This window comes from Psammomys obesus, unplaced genomic scaffold (genome assembly GCF_907164565.1).
Source record: "Psammomys obesus unplaced genomic scaffold, mPsaObe1.curated_primary_1811, whole genome shotgun sequence".
NCBI lineage: Eukaryota > Metazoa > Chordata > Mammalia > Rodentia > Muridae > Psammomys > Psammomys obesus.
The window spans coordinates 39,279,215-39,302,235 of NW_026596079.1; the positions used below are offsets into that span (position 1 = coordinate 39,279,215).

A 23,021-nucleotide genomic window follows, 5' to 3' on the forward strand; every position below is an offset into this window, starting at 1 on the left:
GAACTACATTTCCCAGAATCCTCTCTACCCGGACACCACGTGCATAGTTTTTGCCAATAGGGTAGGAGGAGAAGCCCGGCGGGGAGGATAGGAAGTATGAGTCTTCTCTTTCAGCATGTAAAGCATTTCAAGGATTCAAGGACAGGTCCCAAGGAAGAAAGACAGCTGTGTCGTGGAAAGACACCAACCGAGAAGACCTGGTCTGGGTTTGAACACGAGCAAGGAACAGGCATTATTTCCGAAGTCACTGAAAGTTTAGTTTGATGACGGCAACAGTTGGCGTTACCCTGACAATCCAATCTCTTAGGCTCGAAACTTGAGAAACAGCTTGCGACTGTCAGTGAGTGGACACAGAGCCGCTGGCGGTGGGCCTGGCCTGAAGATTCTCGCTGACCTTAACAGGACACTGGACAGCGGTGACCCATTACCTAGGTCCATAGCTGGGCATGGGCAGAGCTGCCTAACCGTGGCCCCGGGGCCTATGGGCACCCTGAAAATGGCTGAAACCGGAGTTTCTGCCACACACTCACAAATAGGTCTGAAATGACCCTGGCTATTTGTTTCCCATTGAACTAGTCCCCAACTCCGCCTGGCAAGTTGGCAGGATGTCAGTCCCAGGGCGAAGAGTGCTGCTGCCGGTCACGTCTCAAATGAGAGCAGGCCTGCCTTCTGATTCAGGAGGCACAGAGCTGACCACCGTGTTTCTGCACCCTGCCTTATTCTTGGGCAATGCCAAGAATCTGGCCAGGTTCTCTGACTACTTGGGAAACTCAGCACCTTTAGGGCACACATACACACTTCTTCCCAGGCTGAGCACTGAACAGAGAGCCTTCTACATCTTTGGAACAGCAAAAAAAAAAAAAAAAAAAAAAAAAACCAAACAAACCAAAACCAAAACAAACCAACAAACAAAACAAACCAGGAAGGCAGCCTTGGTGCCCAGTTTCTACTCCAACAACAGCATAAAACTTCTTTGGAGCAAAGGATGAAGGGCAAATGACCTGTTCCAGGGGTGATAAACAGCCGTGACCTGTTCAGGGGTAATTAAAAAACAGCCATGCTGGTGGCAAAGGGACGTGCCCGGGCCAGCATGCCAATTTAGTCATTGTTACCTGTGGAGATCTTTCCAAGCAATGAAGTGTACCCTGTCTTCCTCATCCCTTGACCTCACTCAACACACGGAAGCTGAGAGGAGCTGAGTCAAGGTTTCCGATAAGTCCCAGAAAAGCCTTTACACCCTGCCACACAGCCGTTTACTTCCATTTCCCACCCACGCGGGAAATAAGAGACATCTTTGCACATCCACCCAGAAGCTGCGCCCAGTTACACTGAGGCCAGGACTCTTCCTGCCCCTGACAGCACAGCAGCCTTGAGGTGACTGAAACATGGGGACCTTCCTGACCTGCAGCAGTGGGTCCTGTGCTGCATGGCCGGCTGCCCCGAAGGCCTCCCAGCTCAGCCCCACAGGCCTCCCCTGGCTCCTCTCTGAAAGGTTTGCACTGGTGTGACACATCTGCATCTGGGTTTGATGAGCTCTTTATTCCCATGGCTCCTAAAGGTAAGATAGCAAATAGTTGAACGTACTTCCCGTATTCAAACAACGCATGAGAAATGTTTGAAATGTACCTTTTCTCCCTTCTTTTTTTTTTTTTTTTTTTACAATTTATTTGGCTGGCTTTACACACGGATGTAACCAGTGATCTTCATGATCTTCTTGCCTCCACTTCCGTTCTCTGGTTACCAGGCATGAGCCGCCACGTCTGGTTTGTGTTGTGCCAGGGACTGAACTCAGCGCTCTGAGCAGGCTGGCCCAGCACTACCAACCGAACTGCATCCTAAGCTTGTTATAAGAATACCTTTAACCGCAGGGAGTCAGAGGCAGACATATCCCCGTGAGCCCGAGGCCAGCAGGCTCGACCTAGTTAGGCCAGCCAGAGCTACGCAGAGACCCTGTCTCACAAAAAAGTTTACCCAGCATGGTGGTGCAAGCACTTAATCCTGCACTCTGGAGGCAGGGACAGGAAACTCTTTTGTGAGTTCAACACCAGCCTGGATTTATATAGTAAGACCCTGTCAAAACAAAAACATAAACACAACAAAAGAAAAGTATAACCCTCTCCGAGTGACTCACACCTGTACTCTCAACATGATGGGAGGCTGAGGAAGAACTGGCCTGAGTTCAAAATTAAATGAAAAGAAAGAAGATTTAGAAATCAGGGAAGCAAGAGCTGCAGAAACGACACAGCAGTTAAGTCTCTCCTGCTCTTGCGGGGACCCGAACTTGCTTCTTAGCACCTACATCGCGTGTCTCACAATCATCTATAATTCCACCTCCAGGGCAGTGGGCGCTGCAGCGGACACCCCTTCTGGCCTCTGCAGACTTCTGCCCTCATGTGCACATATCCACATACATACATATAATTAAAAAGAAAACAAACCTCCCTTAACTCACCAAATCTTCCTCAACTGCAGCTTAAAGTTGACTTTTGCTAAATTTAGCACATGCAGCCATTTAAAATGAGCTTTAAAAGCTTAAGTGGTTGTTGTTCATTCAAGGCTCTTAGTTCTCCCTAGAAATTCCGAACACATTAAGAACAAGAACCCACGGTATTACAAACGCTAATGACAGGAAGCGTGATTGGAACTGGAGTCCCTAAGCCTGGTCTAGTGATTGGCTGTGGGTCTCGGCATCTGTTTCTGCTGCTGGATGAGGCTTCTCAGGAGACTGTCTGCAGGCACGGCAGAGAGTCATTAATAGTGACGGGGTTGGCACTCTCCATGGGGTGGGTCTCACGCTGGGCCATTTTCTCAATCTCTGCTCCATCTTTATCTCTACACTTCTTGTACGCAGGACAAATTTGGGGTTGAGGGTTTTCTGGGTGGGTCGGTGTCCCCTCCCTCCACTGGAAGTCCCACCTGCCTACAGGAGGTGTCAACTTCAGGCTCCACATCCCCACGTCAGGGGTCTCCACTAGCGTCACCTCCAGAGACTTCCAGGAGCCTCCCGAGTCCCAGAGATGCTCCCCCAGCAATTCCACTCTCTCCCCGTCCTCCCCCACACCCTCTCTGCACACCCAGTCCCTGCCCTTCCCACACAGCTCCCTCCCTCCAGCTACGTCAGAGATATTTATCTCCTCTTCGGTGTGGTTATCCTGTATATTGTAGCTAATGTCCACTCACAAGTGAGTACACACCGTGCATGACTTTCCGGGTCTGGGCTGCCTCACTCAGAATGCTCTTTTCTAGCTCCATCCATTTGCCTGCACATTGCATGATGCCTTTGTTTTTAATAATAGCTGAGTACTATTCCATCCTGTAAATGCAGCACATTTTCTCTATCTGTTGTCCAGTAGAGGGACATCTGGGTTGCTTCCACAAGTTAGGGTTGTAAATATTACCCATGGCCATGTGAAGTGCTATCTGAAGCGCCTCTTCCAAGAATGACATATATTGTTTTGGAGTTTACTTCTGTTTAATCTTAAGAGGGTACATATGTCCCTCACCTGAGGGTCTTTCCTATGTTTTGAGTTATTTCCCGTCACAGATGAAGGTAGGAAGTGGTGCTGGCAACAGTCAACTTTCTTCAGGCAGTTCTCTCTAGGGATTTACCTGCCTGCAGATTTAAGAAGCTGGTGGCTGTCCTAATGGCGTTTACGTCGGGATTCATTTGTTAGAAGGTCATTGCCTACATCCAGGTCAGGCTGTCGGGGGTCTGGAGAGAGGGGAAGGGGACTTTGGCCAATATTGGGGAAAGCCCCAACTGAGGGGCTTCAGTGGCTGTGCAAAATGTACCTGGTCCCTTGGGAAGCCACAGACCAAGAACAAAGTGGGAAAAATGGACAGCTGCTTCCCTCAGAGCGAGGAGGCTTAGGTCGGGAGACACTCGCACTTTGACCCTCTACTGGAGGTTCTACTGCCCCATGTTGGGTGCCAGCTGTGTTTTTCGTTTCTGCCGCCAGTGAGGCTGTTGAGCACAGCGCCGGAAGTACACGTTTCTGCAGTGGAAGTCCAAAGGAGGTGGGCTTCAGTGAAAAGGGTGAAACAGCCGGGTCGTGCAGAATGAGGCTCCCGATCTCACTGGGGCTGTGGAGGAGAGTGTTCCTCGGGGTGCTACAGTTAGCTGTTTTAGTGAGATTGCCAGGACCGGACAGCAGCGGAAACCCGGGAGCTCCCAGCCGGGCCAGGCAGTGGCAAAACTGCAGAAGCCTGCTTTGGCTCAGGTGGACACCCGCGTCAGAGCAGCCAGGGACGGAGGCAGAGGCAGGAGCTCAGGGCTCTCACACCAAGTCAGGCAGCGGGCGACGAAGGCCGACCAGACCCGGATGAATCCGGTGGTTTTAAGAACAGCGGGTAAGGCGAGGCTGGAGGCGCGGAGCTCCGAAGCCCAGAGGCAGTGGCAGGAGCCAGGTTTGGTTCAGGCAGACAGAATGACAGAATGACCGCTTTGGGAATCTCCAGCCACTGGCTTTGGCAGATGGGCGCTGCGGTACGCGGAGCAGCTGGAGAAACAGGTTGGCAGTGATGCATGCTGACACACCAATGAATGGGAGCTGGAGTCGGCCAGCAGCGTGTGGCGGCCTGGCAGCGTGTGGCTGTCAAGCCCTGGGATCCAGCAATGAATTCTCTGGGGGAGGGGAGGTCTTTCCCCAGAATAAAGGACAAGTCTCAGATGATCTTTGATGAAATAAATAGTGCTGGCCCACTTATGTGAAATAGAGACTTAGAAAGCTTGGGCAGCGGAAGGGTTTTGAGACGAATGGTTTGATTCACTGACGCTAGGCGTGCCAGGGATACTTCCTTGCATGCAGCTGCACAGTTCTCTCATCAGAGGAGGAACGCAGTACTTAATTATTCCATGGGGAGTGGGGTTGGGTTGGGGTGAGGAAGAACTCCGGATACAGTTAGAGCACGGGGCAAGGGCATTGGTTGAAGGCTAAGGGACCAAGACATCTCATTAGCGTGGACAGGGTATTTCCAGGAATCCTGAGGTGCGCACTGAACACATTTCTTATCAGGAAAGGGTTGGGCCTGGAATCTCCCTGAAGGCTATGTGACACGCCTTAGACAATGCGGTTTTCCCCAGATCAGATGGAGAGGAGGGAACCCAGCTGAGGAAGAGAGTCTGCCGCTTAGTACAGAGCTTAGTACTGGCTTTCTAGTAATGCCAGACTTTGAAGAACAGCAGGGCCCCATGAATAAGATGGCCGTTTTCACCATGTTAATCCTACTGACCCATGAGCATGGGAGATATTTCCATCTTCCAATATCTTCTTCAATTTCTTTCTTCAAAGACTTGAGGTTCTTGTCATACAAGACTTTTACTTGCTTGGTTAGAGTTACACCAAGATTATCTGTGGCTATGGTAAAGTGTTGTTTCTCTATCTCTAATTTCTTTCTCAGCCCATTTGTCACTTGTAAAAAGGAGGGCTACTGATTTTTTTTTTTTCTGAGTTAATTTTGAATCCAACCACCTTACTGAAGGGGTTTATCAGCTGTCAAAGTTCTCTGGTGGAATTTTGGGAGTCACTTATGTATACTATCATATCATCTGTGAATAGTGATATGTTGACTTCTTCCTTTCCTGTTTGTGTCCCCCCCTTGATCCTCTTTAGTTGTCTTATTGCTATAGCTAGAAGTTCAAGTACTATATTGAAGAGATATGGAGAGAGTGGGCAGCCTTGCCTTGTCCATGATTTTAGTGGAATTGCTTTAAGTTTCTCTTTTAATTTGATGTTGGCTATTGACTTGCTGTATATTGTTTTTATTGTATCTAGGTGTGCACCTTGTATCCTTAATCTCTCCAAGACTTTTAATGTGAAGGGGTGTTGAATTTTATCAAAGGCTTTTTCATCATCTAATGAGGCGATCATGTTTTTTTCTTCGTTTGTTTATATGATGGATTACATTGATAGATTTTTTAAAATTTTATTTTATGTGCATTAGTGTAAAGGTGTCAGATCCCTTAGAATTGGTATTACAGACAATTGTGAGCTGTCATGTGGGTGGTGGGAATTGAACCTGGGTTCTTTGGAAGAGCAGACAGTGCTCTTAACCACTGAGCCATCTCTACAGCTCCATTGATAGATTTTTGTATGTTGAACCATCCCTACATCCTTGGGATGAAGCCTGCTTGATGTTTTTGATGAGTTCTTGGGTTCTGTTTGTGAGTATTTTATTGAATATTTTTGCATCAATGTTCATAAGGGAGATTGGTCTGAAATTCTCTTTGTTGAATGTGTGGTTTAGGTATCAGGGTGACTGTGGACTCAGAACAAGTTTGGCAATGTTGCTTTTGTTTCTATTTTGTGTAATAATTTGTGGAGTATTGGTATTAGCTCTTTTTTGAAAGTCTGGTAGAATTCTGAGCTAAACCCATCTGGCCCAGGGCTTTGTTTTTTTTTTTTTTTTTATTTCTATTTTTATTTTTATTTTGTCTGGGAGACTTTGAATGACTGTGTCTATTTCCTTAGGGGTTATAGGTCTATTAAATTGTTTACCTGATCTTACACTGGTAAGTGGTATCTATCAAGAAAAGAATCCATTTCATTTAGATTGTGGAGTACAGGTTTTTGAAGTATGACCTAATGAGTTTTTGGATTTCCTCAGTATTTGTTGTTATATCCCTTTTTTATTTCTGATTTTGTTAATTTGGATACTCTTTGTGCCTTTTAGTTAGCCTGGCTAAGGGTTTGTCTATCTTGTTGATTTTCTTAAAGAACCAGCTCTCAGTTTTGTTGATTCTTTGTATTGTTATCTTTGTTTCTAATTTTGATTTCAGCCCTGAGTTTATTTCCTGCCAACTACCCATCTTGGGTGTGTTTGCTTCTTTTTGTTTTAGAACTTTCAGATGAGCGAGTATGAGCTCTCTCCACTTTCTTTATGAGGCACTTAGTGCTATGAACTTTCCCCTTAGCACTGCTTCTGTCATGTCTCATAAATTTGGGTATGTTGTGCCTTCATTTTCATTGAACTCTAGGAAGTTTTTAATTTCTTTCTTTATTTCATCCCTGACCCAGTGGTCACTGAGTAGAGTTGTTCAGTTTCCAAGAGTTTGTCGCTTTTTGTTGTTTCTATTGCTGCTGAGGCCCAGCTTTAGTCCATGATGGTCTGATAGAGTACAGCGTGTCATCTCAGTCTCCTTGTGTCTGTTGAGGCTTTGTGACCAGCTCTATGGTCAGTTTTGGAGAAGGTTCCATGAGGTGCTGAAAAGACAGTGTGCTCTTTGTGTTTAGATGGAATGTTCTGTAGACATGTTAGGTCCACTTGATGCATGTCATTGATTAGTTTCATTATTTCTCTGTTTATTTTGTCCTGACGACCTGTCCGCTGGTGAGAGAAGGGTGTTGAAGTCTCCTACTATTAATATGTGATTTAAACCTTAGTAATGTTTCTTTTATGAATGTGGGTACCCTTGCATTTGGGGCACATATCAGAATTGAGACATCATCACTGACTTTTGTTTTGTTTTTTAGATTTTAAAAATTGTGTATACAGTGTTCTGTCTGCATATATGCCTGCAGGCCAGAAGAGGACATCAGATCTCATTATAGATGGTTGTGAGCCACCATGTGGTTGCTGGGAATTGAACTCAGGACCTTTGGAAGAGCAGACAGTGCTCTTAACCTCTGAGCTATCTCTCCAGCCTTATAATTTTATTTTATGTGCATTAGTGTGAAGGTGTCAGATACCTTGGAATTGGAGGAACAGACAGTTGTGAGCTGCCATGTGGGTGCTGGGAATTAAACCTGGGTCTTTGAGACATCATCTTGGTGGATTTTTTCTTTGATTAGTATGAAGTGTCCTTCCCTGTCTCTTTTGATTAATTTTGGTTGAAAGTCTATTTTATTAGGTACTATAATGGCTACTCCAGCTTGCTTCTTGTGTCATTTGCTTGGAAAACCTTTTTTCCATCCCTTTACTCTGAGGTAATGTCTATTTTTGTTGCTGAGGTGTGTTTCTTGTATGGAGCAGAATGATGGATCCTGGTTCCTCATCTAGTCTGTCAGCCTGTGTCTTTTTATTGGTGAATCAAGTCCATTGATGTTGAGAGATATTAATGACCAACGATTGTTAATTCCTGTTATTTTGATGTTGGTGATGTTAGTGTATGTGTGTGTGTTTGTGTACGCTTAATTCTTTTGTTTTTGAGGTTGTGGAATTATTTCTTTTCTGTGTTTTTTTTGGATGTAGTTACCCTCCTTGGGATGAAGTTTTTTCTTCTAGTAATTTCTGTAGGACTGGATTTATGAATAGATATTGTTTAATGGTCTTTTCATAGCATCTCAGATTTCCTGGATGTTTTGTGTCAGTAATTTTTTAGATTTAACATTTTCTTTGACTGATGTATCAATTTCTTTTATTGTATCTTCTACACCTAGGATTCTCTCTTCCATCTCTTGTATTCTGTTCATGATGCTTATGTCTGCTGTTCCTGTTCTCTTCCCTAGGTTTTCTGTCTCCAGGATTTCCTCAGATTGTGTTTTGTTTATTGCTTCTACTTCCATTTTCAAGTCTTGGACAGTTTTATCACCTGTTTGTATTTTGTTGTATTTCTTTAAGGGATTTATTTACTTCTTCTTTAAAGGCCTCTATCATCTTCATAAGATTGGATTTAAGATCATTTTCTTGTGCTTCAGCTGTTACTATTCCTGGGTGTATTATAGTATTATAGCTGGGTTCTGATGCTGCCATATTGCCCTGGCTCTTGTTGATGTGTTCTTACACTGGCCTTTAGCCCTTTGGTGGTCTCTGGTATTGGTAGGCCTCAGATAATGCAGGCCAAGTTGTGGGCCAAAAAAATGGAGCTTGGGGAGAAGGTGTGGTTTATCTCTGTTGGGAGAGTTTTAGGGGGATTGGCTGGCAGGGGGAGGGGTTGGGGGAGCTTTACCTGGTAGTCTCTGATGGCCCCAGGCCTATGAGAATGCAGGTAGGGCTGCAGTCTGGCAGATGGACCATGCAGGGGGCAGGGCAGAGCGCATGGCTCATCCTGCTGTGCTTGCCCAGGAGCACCCAGCGGGCAGGGACTGGTGTGTAGAGGTCTCACCTGTTGGCTGGGGCAGCCACTGTTTTCTGGGGAAGAAGGCTGAGCTGTGGGCAGGCAATGGAGTGTGCATGAGGTGTAGAACATTTTTTTAAATCAGTGAATGATGAGGTAGGCCCTATCCCATTGTGGGTGGTGCCTCTCCTGGGCTGGTGGTCCTAGCTGCTGTAAGGCAGGCAGGCTGAGCAAGCCATGTGAAGCAGGCCCTTAAGCAGCATCCTCCATGGCCTCTGCCTCAGCTCCTGCCTCCAGGTTCCTGCCCTGATTATACTTCTGTCCTCCCTCCCTTTGATGATGAATTGTGATGGGGAAGCAGAAGCCCTTTCCTCCCTAAGTTGCTTTGGTTGTGGTGTTTCGTTTCGGCAATAGGAACCCTTACTAAGACAATGCTGACTGTCTCCATGCTGTAAGTTTCTTGGAGACGCCTTTCTAGTAAGGCTCATCTTGCTGTGGTGGGGAGCTCATGCAGGTGTGAACACATCTTAGGCACATCCTCGGCGTGCTCACCTGCATGTCTCAGGGACTGGAGAATCCACATCTGAGTCCTTAAGGTCAGTGTTACTCTTGGCATTTGCTAGCATGTGCAGCAAATTGCAGCAGTCAGTTTGGGCCACCTACCCCTGTGTCCCACCTACCCTTATACTCCACCCTTGTACTGCTAGAATATACAGTTCTTCAAAGTGACATTGTTCAGATACTTGGTGGCTTTTGGATATGCATACCATACCCTTGCTGGCTCAGGCAGCTCCTTGGGTGTTATTAAAAATAAATGCACACATTTAAACCTTGAGATTGGCATGCTTTTGTAGGGTTTTCTGGATCAAGGGAGTATGGAATCTTTTTTATAGGTTGCCTCAGAGGAGGTCAGTATGTATTTTTTTAATGGATATTCTGCTTTTGTTTTTAGTTTTAAAGACAGAGTGTCATGAATCCCAGGATGACTTTGAATTTCTGATCCTCCTATCACCTGGATTATAGGCATGAGCTTGAATGGGAATGGCCCTCGCAGGCTCATTTATTTGAATGTCTGGTTCCCAGTCGGACTGTGTGGGAAGGATTAGGTGGTGTGGCCTTGCTGGAGGAGGTCTACCACAGCCGGGCCAGGACAAGTACCTCTTTCTGCCCTTCATCTTGCGGATCTGATGTAAGTGCTCAGAACTGTGCTGGCGCCACGCCTGGTAGCATAGCAGCGTGCTGACCACGGACTAACCCTCTGAAGCTGTAAGCAAGCTCCTAATTAAATGTTTTCTTCTGTATGCCGCCTTGGTCATGGTGTCTCTTCACAACAATAGAACAGTGACTAAGACAGCCACCATTCCTGGCTTTATGATGGAGAACCAACCAGGCGGATGCATGCTGGGCAAGCAGTATACCACATGAGGGATGTCTAAGTGCATCCCTTGCTTTTTACCTCACCCCTTCATATTATGGCTACGGTTCTCTCATTGCGGGTGAATAGTTCTGTTCAGGGTTATCTCACCCAGCCTTCCACTCTGCCACTGGGCCTTCTGCTCTCCCCAGCTGTGACTGTTATGCAGTGGGCACCCAGCTCTGTGAGACCCAGGGGTGGGGACTGTTTCTGGTAGCTCTTTTGTTGGTCTGCATGCAGAATCAGTGTTATGGATCGACGTGTCCTTAAGAGGTGTATAATCTTTAAGGTTTTCCACTTTCCCGTGGGACTGGCCCGTGCCTAGCTGAAATGTGAGGTTGTCTGATTGCCTTTACCCCACACAAATCTTTCTGAGGCTCAGAACAGCTAAAGAAGAAACGAGGAGTCTTCTTGCAAGAAATATTAAATGTGAGTCTTTTCTACCAAGTGCTATAAGACGTGTTTAGGACAAGGAATCTAAATCTATTTGTCTCCCCACCTACTAAGATTTTTATGCAATACCCACCCTGGTAAAACTTTAGTTTATGCAAAGGCCCTAGCCATATGCCTGGAACTTGATGGCCTGGCACAGACCTCTTACAACTAACCTAAGGACTTTTGATCCCTTTCTTGGTTTGTTACCACTGCCCTATCTGGAGTGGGAATGTCCTTTTCTCTCCATCTTCAGCCACTGGATGGTCCTTCTGGGAAGCTCAGAATACCTTTACAGCTTAGCTCTGGTCCAGCAGTTCCTGGTCCAGGGCTCCAGCTCTCCATCTTCTCCCACCGTGTGCCCTGGCTCTGAGATCAAGGGTGAGAGCAGCTCCTGTCTGTTGGTAGCTACTGTGTCAACACCCTTTGTCACTCATGCAAACTTTTCCACACCTCTGTGGACTCATTGCACTCAAAATGCAAAAGTTCTGGCTATTTTCCCTGGACTCTGACAGGTCCCTAAAGGGGGAAAAACTATGGTAAGAAGCAAACAAAACCAGGGATAGTAAGGGCTTCTCAAAAAAAGCTAAAAGAATCCAGAAGGCATCAAACCCCCAACAAACTGGGAATAAGTTGTGTTTATTATTAGGATTTGTTCGTCAGTCCTCCATAGGGATGAGAAGTTTACATAGCTACATATTTTGTTTTGGACCTTTCTACATCCTATCTTTCCCATGGACATAATGAGCACATATATGTGTGTGTGTGTGTGTGTGTGTGTGTGTGTGTGTGTGTGTAAGGTGCAGTGAGACCACTGACTAGGTGGAAAGAAAAGTTTGTTTGGGGAATCAAACTGCAGGGCTGTTTCTCAGGGGAGAAGAGGACATTAGTCAGGTGGCATAGAAAGTCTTGTCAGTTTTAAAGTGACAGATACCCTGGGCAGGGGGTGGGGGTGAAGGCCAGAGCAGCCTGGGAGTTAAAATGGGGGCTTTGGTCTATAGCAGGCTGTTCAGCAAGTAGATGTTCTTGCCAAGGTAGTTGACCACTGTGCATGGATAAGGGAAGCGATAGCTTTGGTTTACCCAATAACTGTCCTTGTGTTTACCTGGTCAGGACAATGTTTAGGACATTGTCCCCAACACTGCCATTTTGGGGGGGGGGTGCTGCTTTGGACCTAGGACATGGAAGAAATGAAAGCTTCCCCCATAAGTGAATTGTATGGACCTGCCCTTCTAGACTTCACGAACCCCCTCAGGCACACAGTGATGCGGGAAAGGCTAACAAGTCCTGGACACTGATGGCACAGGAAGGTACTGACTCAAGGACACTTCACTGTGGATGATGGTGAGCACCTGTAATGGCAACTACCTGGGATGCTGAGGCAGGACGGCAGTGATTTAGGGCCAGTTTGAGCTCTATAGTGACCTCTCCCCCCTTTTCAAAACAAAACCCTAAGCTGTTTTTGTTAATATTGAGGACTGGATGAGCCTCCGGCATCCCTGGGAGAGAGTACCTCACCCAGGCTAATCCAGGTGCAAAGATCCCCCCTTCACTGTATGTGGTGCTGTTCTGTGGGCGTTCTGGGTTAAACACAAAGGAAAGACGACCTGAGCCCCTGCATTCAGCACTCAGGACTTCAACTGTGGACACAATGTAGCCAGGTGCCTCATGATCCTGCTACCACACTTTGCTACCACACTTGACTGATCTCAAAGCTCATCATTTGGGGTGGGCTAGCTGGCCAGCAAGCTCCCAGGACCCACCATCTTCATTCCTCAGTGCTGGGGTTACAAGTATGAGCGGTCATCCCCAAGTTTTATTGGGTACTGGGGACTTGAACTCGGGTCCTCACGCTTGCATAGCTAACACTCTTACCCACTGAACTGTCTTCTCAGCCTGGCATCCATATTTTTACAAGCTCCTCAGTTCCCAAATGCTGCTCACACTGAGAAAACAACTCTAATCTACACACAGCTAAGACCAAAGAAAGGACTTAACTATGCAAACAAGAGTTTGTGTGCCCCCTATGAGTCTGAGACCAGCCTCAGCCATCCGTCCCCAGTGTCCCCTCACTCTTCCTGTATACCCTTTACTTTCTTCCCTAGCAATCTAGAGTCACTCTGGAAGCCAGGTGGAGTAGCACATGCTTTACCTTTAATCCCAGCACTAGGAGGCAGAGGTGGTAGATCCCTGTGATTTTTGAGGCCAGCCTTATGTACATAGTGAGTTTCCCAGACAGCCAGAGTTAACGGTGAGACCCAACCTCAAAAACAAACACAACCAAGAGGATCCAAATTACGTGACCCTCATTATCAATCTGTGGGAGTTGTACTTTCTACACTTGAACATTGACCTTCTGTGCTGAAAACTAATTTCAGGAATTGAGGAAAGGGAGGCAGCTGCACAGCTCCCAGGGAAGCTGCAGGGACCTTGAGGCAGAGATGGAGAGTCAAAAGCCCAGCAAGGCTGAAACACTGCAGCTGATGGCTGATCCCCAGTGAAATCCACAGTTCCTTTGGGTTTGGGAAGGGGGTCGAGTCACCAAATCCTCATTACGGTGTTATCATCCACCCAAACTACTCTGCCGGTGTGGTGTCTAGGCTGGGCTTCCACAGGAGTCCTTCGTGTCTGGGAACACCTCCAGAATTTGGAGGTTTGGGGGTATGGAGAGGACAAGGAAGGCATATCTCATCCAATCTTCCACCCTGTCCCTTAAGCCAACGCTGAAGGCCACGCTTCCGGGCGTCAAAGCGAAAGACTAGCACACAGAGTCATCGATTGCAGCTATGTATTCAGTTTCCTATTTCCTGAACCTCACGGGCTAAGGGAAGGGGAAGAGATAGGCTCAAGAGCTGCCTGGCTGGAGTCCGGATTTCTGCTAAGACATAGGTTCTTACATACGCCTTACAAGATCATCTTCCTACAGGAGAATCGGCTTCCACAGGGATAGCAGGGGTTGCAAGGGTCACAGGGGCCGCAGGGACCGCAGGGGCCGCAGGGGCCGCAGGGACCGCAGGGGCTGCAGGGGCTGCAGGGGTTGCAGGGGTTGCAGGGAGATGTGCAAGGGTAGCATGGTGACTCGATCTTGACGCAGCTGCCGAGCCCGTAGGAGTAGGTCACATCTTTCTCATCCACACACGGCGGCAAGCTGAACTCTTTGCAGATGTTCATGTAACTGTACTTTTTGGATCCGAGGCAGTCGTACCTGTTCTCCCTCTCGGCAGACACGCAGACCTTCCCGTCTTTCACTCTCACTTTGACTTGGTCTGGTTCAAAGCCGCACACGTTCACGGACCCTAAGATGTTACTGCTGCAGCAAGAGGAAGCCAGAATCCGATTGGTCGTCCTTCTGAGCCTGTGGTTGGCAGGGAGGGAGGGAGGCGCGAGATTACACCTCTGGACCGGCCCCGCCCCGCCCCTCCTCCATCACCGTGCCTCCACGGTGATGGCCTTTCAGAGCTTTCTCTGACATTTCAATCCAGCTCCTCCTGCTACTAGTTACAAAAACTCAGCATGTGCCTTAGCCTCTCTGTGGCTCAGTTTCCTTACCTGTGGGAATGGTGATAATTCATCACAACACGGTCGGAGGACTAAATGATGCTTTACTCGATACTGTACTTGGTTCATTATAAATCTTGCTAATTACTACTATTAGCATTACTGTTACTGTCATATACAGTGTTGTTTTGTTTTTGTGGGGTTTTTTGTTTGTTTCTTTTATTTGCCTTCTAGTTTTTATTTTTATGTTTTTAATATTATTACAGTTTGTTAACTTTGTATCCCTGCTGTATCCCACTCTCTCTTTCCCTCCCAATCCCACCCTCCTGTTTGTTTCTTTCTTTTTTTTTTTTTTTTTTTTTTTTTTTTTTTTTTTTTTTTTTTTTTTTGTTTTTTTTGTTTTTTTTTTTTCAAGACAGGGTTTCTCTGTGAAGCCTTAGCTGTTCTGGACTCACTTTGTAGACTAGGCTGGCCTTGAACTCACAGAGATCCGCCTGCCTCTGCCTCCCTGAGTGCTGGGATTACAGGTGTGCCACTGCCCCTGGCTTTTGTGTGTTTTGATGTTGAAGCTTGCACCCAGAGCTCATCTATGTTAGGGAATCACTCTCAACTAGGCCACAGGCCCTACTCAGGTCAGGGCTCTTTTTTTCCACTGAGACACAACCAATAAGCTAGCATTTGAACTCTGCATCTTAAAGAGGGCTATCAAAGCCAGGAATAATGGTGCGTGTAGCTCCAGCTAGACAAGCTGAGACAGGATCGATTGAGCCTGAGAGCTGGAAGGCCATCTGGACACCTAAGCATGAGCCTGTCATTGAGGCCACCACTGGGCAGACAGACAGACATTTGCTCGTTGGCAAAGGACAAAGCAGGATGTCCCTGCCCAGTTCTTCCTTGGGAGAGACCCTGGGCAGCCAGTGGGAATGCAGTCTGTCTGGTTGCCAGCATGGCTCAGACATGTAGTGATGTCCCAGAGGCATGCTGCCAACTCCTGGCTGTCCTGCAAGAGTTTCTGTGGGTCTTCCTAGCTCCCTGTTCAGCAATGTTGTGTTAATAGCTTGAAACCCCCCGGAGAGGGGCATCCGCGCACGGTAAGTGGAGTAAGCCACAAACTGGGGCCTGAAGAGCTGGCTGCTGAGCACTGCTGCTACTCCACAGTCCTGTGGTGTGAATCCTTGATAACAGCGCTCACACTGAGCCATCAGGATACATCAGGAGATAGGAAAGCCGGGCTGGAGAGCTGGCTTAGCGGGTAAGAGTATTTGCGACTCCTCCAAAGGACCCAAGTTCAGTTCCCATGTCAGGCAGCTCACAACCACCTGTAATAGCTCCAGGGGATCTGGTGGCCACTTCTGGCCCCTTTGGGAACCTGCCCTTATGTGCACACGCTCGCACAGACCCACACCTAAGTAAAAACACTTCTTTTTGAGAGGTGGGGCAAGGTACCCAAGCAGAGCAGTGACCTGGAACTGGATCTTGGCTCTGCTGTGCAGACAAGTTATTGCACTTTCCCATGCCTCAGTGAAACTGGGACAACACTGAGTGACCTCACTGGTGGGGATAAGGCTTGCCTGATGCATGAAATCGTTCACAGTGGAGCTTGGTGCTCAGCTAGGGTAAAGGCCTCTGCCTTCTCTTTTCCTAAAATGTACTTCCAAGTACTAACCACGCCAGAGGGGTTGTTTTATCTAAACTTCACCACTCCGTGGTGTCTAAGGTTATCCTTGTATCACTTTAAAATTTTTTGAAGATTTCCTTTTATTGTATTTTATCTATGTGTAGTTGTGTGCCTGCATGCAGTTTGCGAGTGTGAGTGTGGGTGTCTGAAGAGGCCAGAGTCATCAGATGCCCTGGAGTTGCAGTTATAGGTAACTGTGAACAGCCTAGTGGGGGTGCTGGGAACTGAATTCACGTCCTCTGGAAGATCAGCAAGGGCTCTTAACGGCTGAGTTCTCGCTCCAGCCTCTGTATTACCTCTTCATGCTGCATTTTATTTAAATTCTTCTTTTCTTAAGCTACACAAGTTCATTGTGGAAAATACAGGAAATACAGATAAACTAACGCATTTTTAAAATACTCTAACCTGTATACAATATATTCATGTTGGGTTTTCTCGTGTGTGTGTGTGTGTGTGTGTGTGTGTGTGTGTGTGTGTGTGATTTCCTCATACACATAGGTAGTTTCATATGTGTTCATATGGAATCAAACTATGCATAGTACTTTTAATTTGTATTTCTCACTTGATAAGATTTTATGGGACTGGCTTGAAGATGTGAATTACTCACTACCCTTGTACTGAAAATTAAAATCTAAGACTTGGCCAATTAGAAAACAAACAGTGGAACTGAGGCAGATGGGCAATGTGAGCAGTAGATCAGATGACTCAGTAAGAGCCCTTCCGCTCTGCTCTACCCTGGCCCTGGGGAAACTGAGGGGGTACCCTGTATGGGCTGAGGTACCTTAGGTCATTTCAAAAAGAAAGGATGAGAACTTGCCTCTTTGAAATCACTGTCTCTGTGAAGAGAAGACTTAGCCCTGTTCTCAATGAGTGGGGGGGGGGGGCGGAGAAGAGGTCACAGAGGTGTGGGGAACCAGACAGCAGCCAACTCTGGCCAGATCATGACTTGAAGAAGCAGGCAGAGATGTGTGAAAGGCCTCTCAAAACTCCTGTATGGATGGTGTGTATGTATGTGTGTGTGTGCATGTGTGTGTGTATATGTGTATAGGGGGAGTCAAACTCAACTCCGGACTTGGAAGTTGCCTCTTTCCTGGTAGGTTATCCATAACCCGAAATGGGTTTTTCCATGACTACAAGGTTCTGAGCCAAGGGAAATGGCCTCCTGTGCCCCCGTCCCTCCGGGTGAGGGAAGCTTGCCAGTAAGCATGCGTGGAGGTGGACGTGGGGGACTGGACACACTATGCCTGTGCACAGAGTTTCCGATTCTGTCCTGGGCACAGCCGTGTCAACCCCCCTGTCCAGCCACATTCTTGGGTGCAACACACCCTGCCTGCCATGTAATGAGTTATATGTGCAGCTGTTTTCACAAAGATGAGTTGCAGCCCTGTGAGGAAGAAAGTGAAAGAAGTGTGAGGGACTCTGGAGAGTCGGGGCCTCCCTCTAGATATCAGTGCGCTACTTTTCCTCTTAAAATTAAACCTATTTGAAAGAGCTATCTAAACTCCACTCTTCACCAACACATCCTTATCTTCACCTGCCTTCTGCCCCCACCCCGTGTGTGCATATGTTCCTGTCGGTGTGCACATATGTGCAAAAGGAGCCAGGCTGACATCAGGCAGCCTTCATTTTTGAGAGAGGTCTCTCTCCGCCATGACCTCACTGATTAGCCTACACTGGTGCCAGTGCTGAGTTGATGCCACAGTACCCAGCTTTGTAAGTAGATGCTGTGGATCTGAACTCAGGACTTCACGCTCATGGGACAAGCACTTTAGCGCCTGAGCCATCTCCTCAGCTCCCTTTCTGCTCTCTTTTCCTACTGTTCTTTTTCCCTCAGCAGCAGGGAGCACGCTGTGTGGCCCAGGGGCTTCTGAGCTCCTTCTCCCAGCGGGGTTCACTTCAGTTTTAGATCCACTAGGTAGGCACAGAGCTGAGGCTTCACCTTTCTGCTAAGTTCCAGGTGACACCACTAACACTGGTTCAAGGCCACACTGAAATACTGACAGGTAGCTATGCACATGTCCACCGGCCTTGGCCAAGGTGCTCTACCACCTTCTGCTCTTCAAGAACACTGTTCTTTAATGTTTTATTGTTCTGTAATGACAAAGGGCATTAGGAGTATTATCAGGAACTGCTGGCACCCAGGTTTTACTCCATGAGCAGTAAGTCATCTTTATCAGGCTGCGTAGGCTCTGCCTTAAACAGGATTACCCTAAGTCTGAGACCTTCAGTGAATATGCCTCAAGCCTCTGTCATTAAGCAAAAAGTTAAAACAAAGAACAGACGCGTGCCTGAGGCTGGAGGAGTGCTTCAGTGGCGGGGACTTATTTTCTTACTTAGCACACAAGGACCTAGGGTCTATTTTTAGTACAGACATTTTTTTTTTAATTCCATTTGAGCAGGATGGAGGTGATGCACAGGAGGCAGGCAGATCTCTATGAATCCAGCCTGGTCTACAGAGCAGGTTTCAGGACAGCCAAGGGCTACATAGAGACACCCTGCCTCAGGAAATACATAAATAAATAAATTGCATTTGACCTCCGTGGGCATCAGCTGTGTAATCAATTGATGGTGCACTCTGAGACCTAGGGGGTTGAAAGAATGTGAAAGATACCAAAGAGGCAGCTGCTCCCACATTTCAGTGGACTGGAAGAAGCAAGGACCTCTCTTGGGAAAATCAGCTTTTTGGTGGCCATAAGACCCATATCTTGCATCAGTCATGTCGATTGAATAGATTCAACAACAATCTCAAACCCAAAGTAAGCAAGAAGAGAAATAGTTGAGGTTTTAAGATGGCATCTTTTATGGGTGGAATTTCCCAAGGAATTTCTTCTTAAGAGTCAGGCTAACCACAGATGCTTGTGTGAGTGATGGAAGCCAGTCTTGGGATTGGTTGCTGGGTATAGAGGTTGAGCCCAGTGCAGCTTAAGGGCACAGCTGCTAGGTAAGGTTTTAAGGACAAGTCGGTGTCACAATGGGCATCAGACAGGACTGAAGAGGGACAGACTTTGTTAGCTTCTCTAGTTATGGTACAGAGATAGGGAAGCCTGGGAAGTGTGGACGGACAAGCTGAACCCAGGCGGGGGGGATGCGTTCATGAGAGGAAACCAAGCTCTGTCCACTCCATCCCTTTAAATCCAAAAGTAAGCGAAGAGTCAGGTGACTGCTTGGAGTGCAAAAACTAAGAAGAAAAAGAAAATACTGAAGCAGCTAAGAAAACAAAAGAGCTAGGTCTGGTCTCCACCAAGGAAGACATTGTCTTTTGAAGCAGGGGCTTAAGAAAAGTGTCAGTGGGTGGGACTTTTTAATCCAAGTCTAAGAAAAGCCCACTGTTCACATATATACATCAAACAGGGGAACTTGAAAATTGTTATTCAACTGCAGTACAGCTGAGGCAACTACAAACCTTTGGACAATACAGTCAGACATTTGAAAAGACATTCTTTAAAGGGATGAAAGGTGTAAATATGAATTCTAAACTCAAAAACCCTTGAGCACAATTTCATACCAAAGATGTTAAAAAAAAAAAAAAAAGAACTGAATGGTGATTGATTATTTCTAGATCTGTTCACAGTCATGGGTCAAAAGCTAGATTAAATAAAGATAAGAAAATAAGGCTAATTGAAAAAAAAATTAGCCATGAATCCTTTAGGATTGGAGCTCAGATCTGGGCTTAACATTGTCAGCTCTATTCAGGAAAGCTGAGCCCTTCCAGGCAGTGAAATGTCAGGCTGTTGGAAAAAGAGCACAGAAATTTTGCAAGGTGGCATGAAGTGGAAGGAAGCTCTGGGGAAGAGATCAAGAGGGGATAGGCCTGAGGCTCATTCTACTGACAATAAGGCATGAAGTTGAGCCTACTGTGGCTAAAGGGCAGGAGGACACAGACAGAAAAACACCTACCCCGTAAAGTGAAGAAAGTGGGGGCAGCCAGATGACCAAGACCACATGACTTAGAGCCATGGAGAGAGAACACAGACCTGCTCACAAAGATACTTAATATTTGAACCAAATATTAACTATGTCTATTTCACAGTGGGAGTTTTGTAACTTAACATCCTAAGGCATAAGTATAATCATTAGTTCAAAATTGTAGATAAATTTTTAAGTGAGTACTGCATTCCAGATTCTATTCCAGGTAGGTCTGCTTCTGACCTTTGGTGACATCATCAGTAATTGTCCCATTATTCTTCTCAATGTAGTATCATGGTCACTGTTGTCGAGGGACTTTGTACCCACCTATCCATCTTTCCATTTGTCCACTATCCATCTACCTTCCGTCTCTCTTTTAAGAATAGTCTCTTAGTAAACAGTTTTCTGCCTCGCACCTTTTCACTTAACATATTCATACACAAAAGGACTTCCAACTTTACAATCCCCTTTAAAAATCTTTTGAAATAGTCTCACAGAACACAAGCTGGCCTCAGACTCATTATGTATCAGAAGCTGGCCAAGAACCTGTGAGCCTCGGGCCTCCATTTCCCAAGTGCTAGGATCTAGGACTCTGCCAGCCAGCCACACTTGGCTCCAGTGAACCGGGTGTACAGTTATTTATATAACCAGGGACAGTGGCTGCTTCTACTATCTCTCCCATTTATGCAGACTACAGATATGTTTGAAAAGTTAGGAAAGGAAACCTAACTCCCCCAACTATATTAGCCAATTCATGAAAACCCCACTTGAGTCTACTGTGATAGCTGCAGTGTGTCACACGTCCTTTGTGAGGTTGGAGGGGGAGGCCAGCATAGCATCCCAGCTCTAGACAACTCTTTGCCTGATCCTGGGTAGCAGAAAGATTTCCACACACTGAGGAAATGCCTCCCAGTGTGCTCTGCTCCCAAGGCTCTGGCAAACATTAAGGATTTGATCAATGGTTAGGATTTCTGCAAGTCCAAACATACTCAGATCACCTCAGTCAGACCCAGAAGAAATTGAGGTAGCTACTTCCAATAGCTTTTTAACGGCGCCCCCTATTTCTTTCCCTCCTTAAGGCCACCCTGTTTATCACACTGGCGCTCTTGACACAATCTTCCACCTACCTTGCCAGCCCGTAACCTCACACTGCCTTCAGAGAACCTTACAATTCCAACCGCAGGCCCACTTACCCTTAAGCCTCTCCTAAGTCACCTGTGTCATTATCTTGATCCTGTTTGGCATCTACTCAGCTGTCACTGTCCCCACTGTCCCTCTTCCCACTGCTGCTGCAGCTACCCTAGCTACACAGGCCTACACTATACCCCCTCACTTGGCCAACTCTCTTCTCTATGCGTAAGAGCGCGCGCGGATTGCTTTCCTCTCTAGGCTGCGGAGTGATGGTCGAAGGCAGTACAGCTTGTAGTCACACAGGCAGCACGGGTAGTAGAGGTCGCACAGGCCGCAGGAGCGGGATCGCTTCGAGTAGCAGAGGCAGTAGGGGTAGGGGTGCAGGTCACAGCAGCAGTAGGGGTGCATGTACAGGTCACACAGGCAGCGGGAGCTGAGTTCGTCGATACATCTCAATTGCCTTAGTTCTCTGTCCACCTTCTTTATGTCCCTTCTAACACTGTCCAAAAGACAACTCAGTGCAGCCATTACGGTCACACCTTATTGTTCTGTGAGTACCTTTGGAGATTGGCACTCAGAGGAAAAAAATTGTTCTAAGCTCCTCTCAGAGGCCTCCTTTAAAATTAAATGAGCTACGTATGGTTCACCTACTTTAAAGCTTGTGTTCTATGACCTCGCCCACCTTCTAAGTATGTCATAGTCTCCTGGTTACCATGACAACTGCAAACAGCTATGGTCCCCAAAGACCCTCCTCAGGGCTATTCCCAGGACCATGCTCATACTGAAAGTTATGTGCTTCTATCTCTCAAACCATTCCCAGCTAAAGTCCCCTTTTTTCTAGAGCAAGACAGAGGGAGGGCACATAAGGACAAATGGTTTTGACACCAGAGGGAGCTAAGGGCTAGGTTTGAAGGCCTTGAGTTCAGTAAGGGGTCACTGACTACCCCTTCTCTCCTACTGATGAATGTTAAAAGTAGGTCAGACCCAGTGTAGAGGGAAGGAGAGTCTGAACTGGCTGTCATATCTCCAGGGAGCATGAGAAGGAAGTTGGAGAGATGGTTCAGTGGTTAAGAGCATCTGTGCTCTTACAGAGGTGGGTTCGATACCCAGCACCCACATGGTGGTTCTCAGTCATTGTAACTCCAGTTCCAGGGATCTGATACCCGCTTCTGACCTCCACTAGCACACATCATGCACATGAATGCAGGCAAAACACACATACAATAAAAAGACAAATAAATCTAATTTTGGAAAGCAAAGAAGCCAATGGCTTCATTCTCCCCTCACGTAAGCTCCACCCTTCTGTCTTTTCCACACTGTAGCCAAAAAAGAAATCTGCCATCCCTTCACGCTCCTACCTACTTCTTAAAAGTCCCTAGTCTTCCCTAATCATTTTGGAGACGGCCTCACAAGGCAGCCCTACCTGGTTTACACAATGAGCCTGGAACTTACTACATAGACTAGGCTTGCCTCGAACTCCAAGATTTTGCCTGCCTCCCAAGTGCTGAGATACACCACACCCAACTTTCTTTAGCGTATTAAAAGAAATGTTGAACTCTTTGCAAGGGGCTGGCAGCAGGACCTCTGCCTAGCTGCCCTCTCTCTTGCCCATGTTATCACTGGCACCCCCCATCAGCCGCAATGGCTTTCCCAAACAGTCACTCCCTCACTCATTCTTTCCATCTCACTTGGGCTTAAACAGAGTTGTTCCGCCTACTTAGAAGTTGAAATCTCTGACTAGTCTTGGATCTAGTTCATTTCTGAGCTCTCACATGGCTGTCCTTGGGGAAGCCTTCTCTGCCCCATCACCAAACATTTATAACACCCCCCCTTCCTTGTCAAGGTCTCATATAGCTGAGATTGGCCTCTATGCAGCTGAGGAGAACCTTGATCTTCTGATCGTCTTGACTTCACTTCCTGAGGGCCGGGTTACAGGTACATACCACCTTGTCTTGGTTATGAGGTTA

General features: G+C 46.9%; 1 protein-coding gene across 1 annotated transcript; it reads right to left on the reverse strand.

Moving 5' to 3' along the window:
* Positions 1-13,691: 13,691 nt before the first annotated feature.
* Positions 13,692-21,582, reverse strand: Odf1 (outer dense fiber of sperm tails 1). The gene is given in 2 exon segments (XM_055626755.1): positions 13,692-14,196; positions 21,257-21,582. Coding segments are annotated over 2 exon segments (777 nt in total). The 3' UTR covers positions 13,692-13,745.
* Between the last annotated feature and the right edge of the window lie 1,439 nt (positions 21,583-23,021).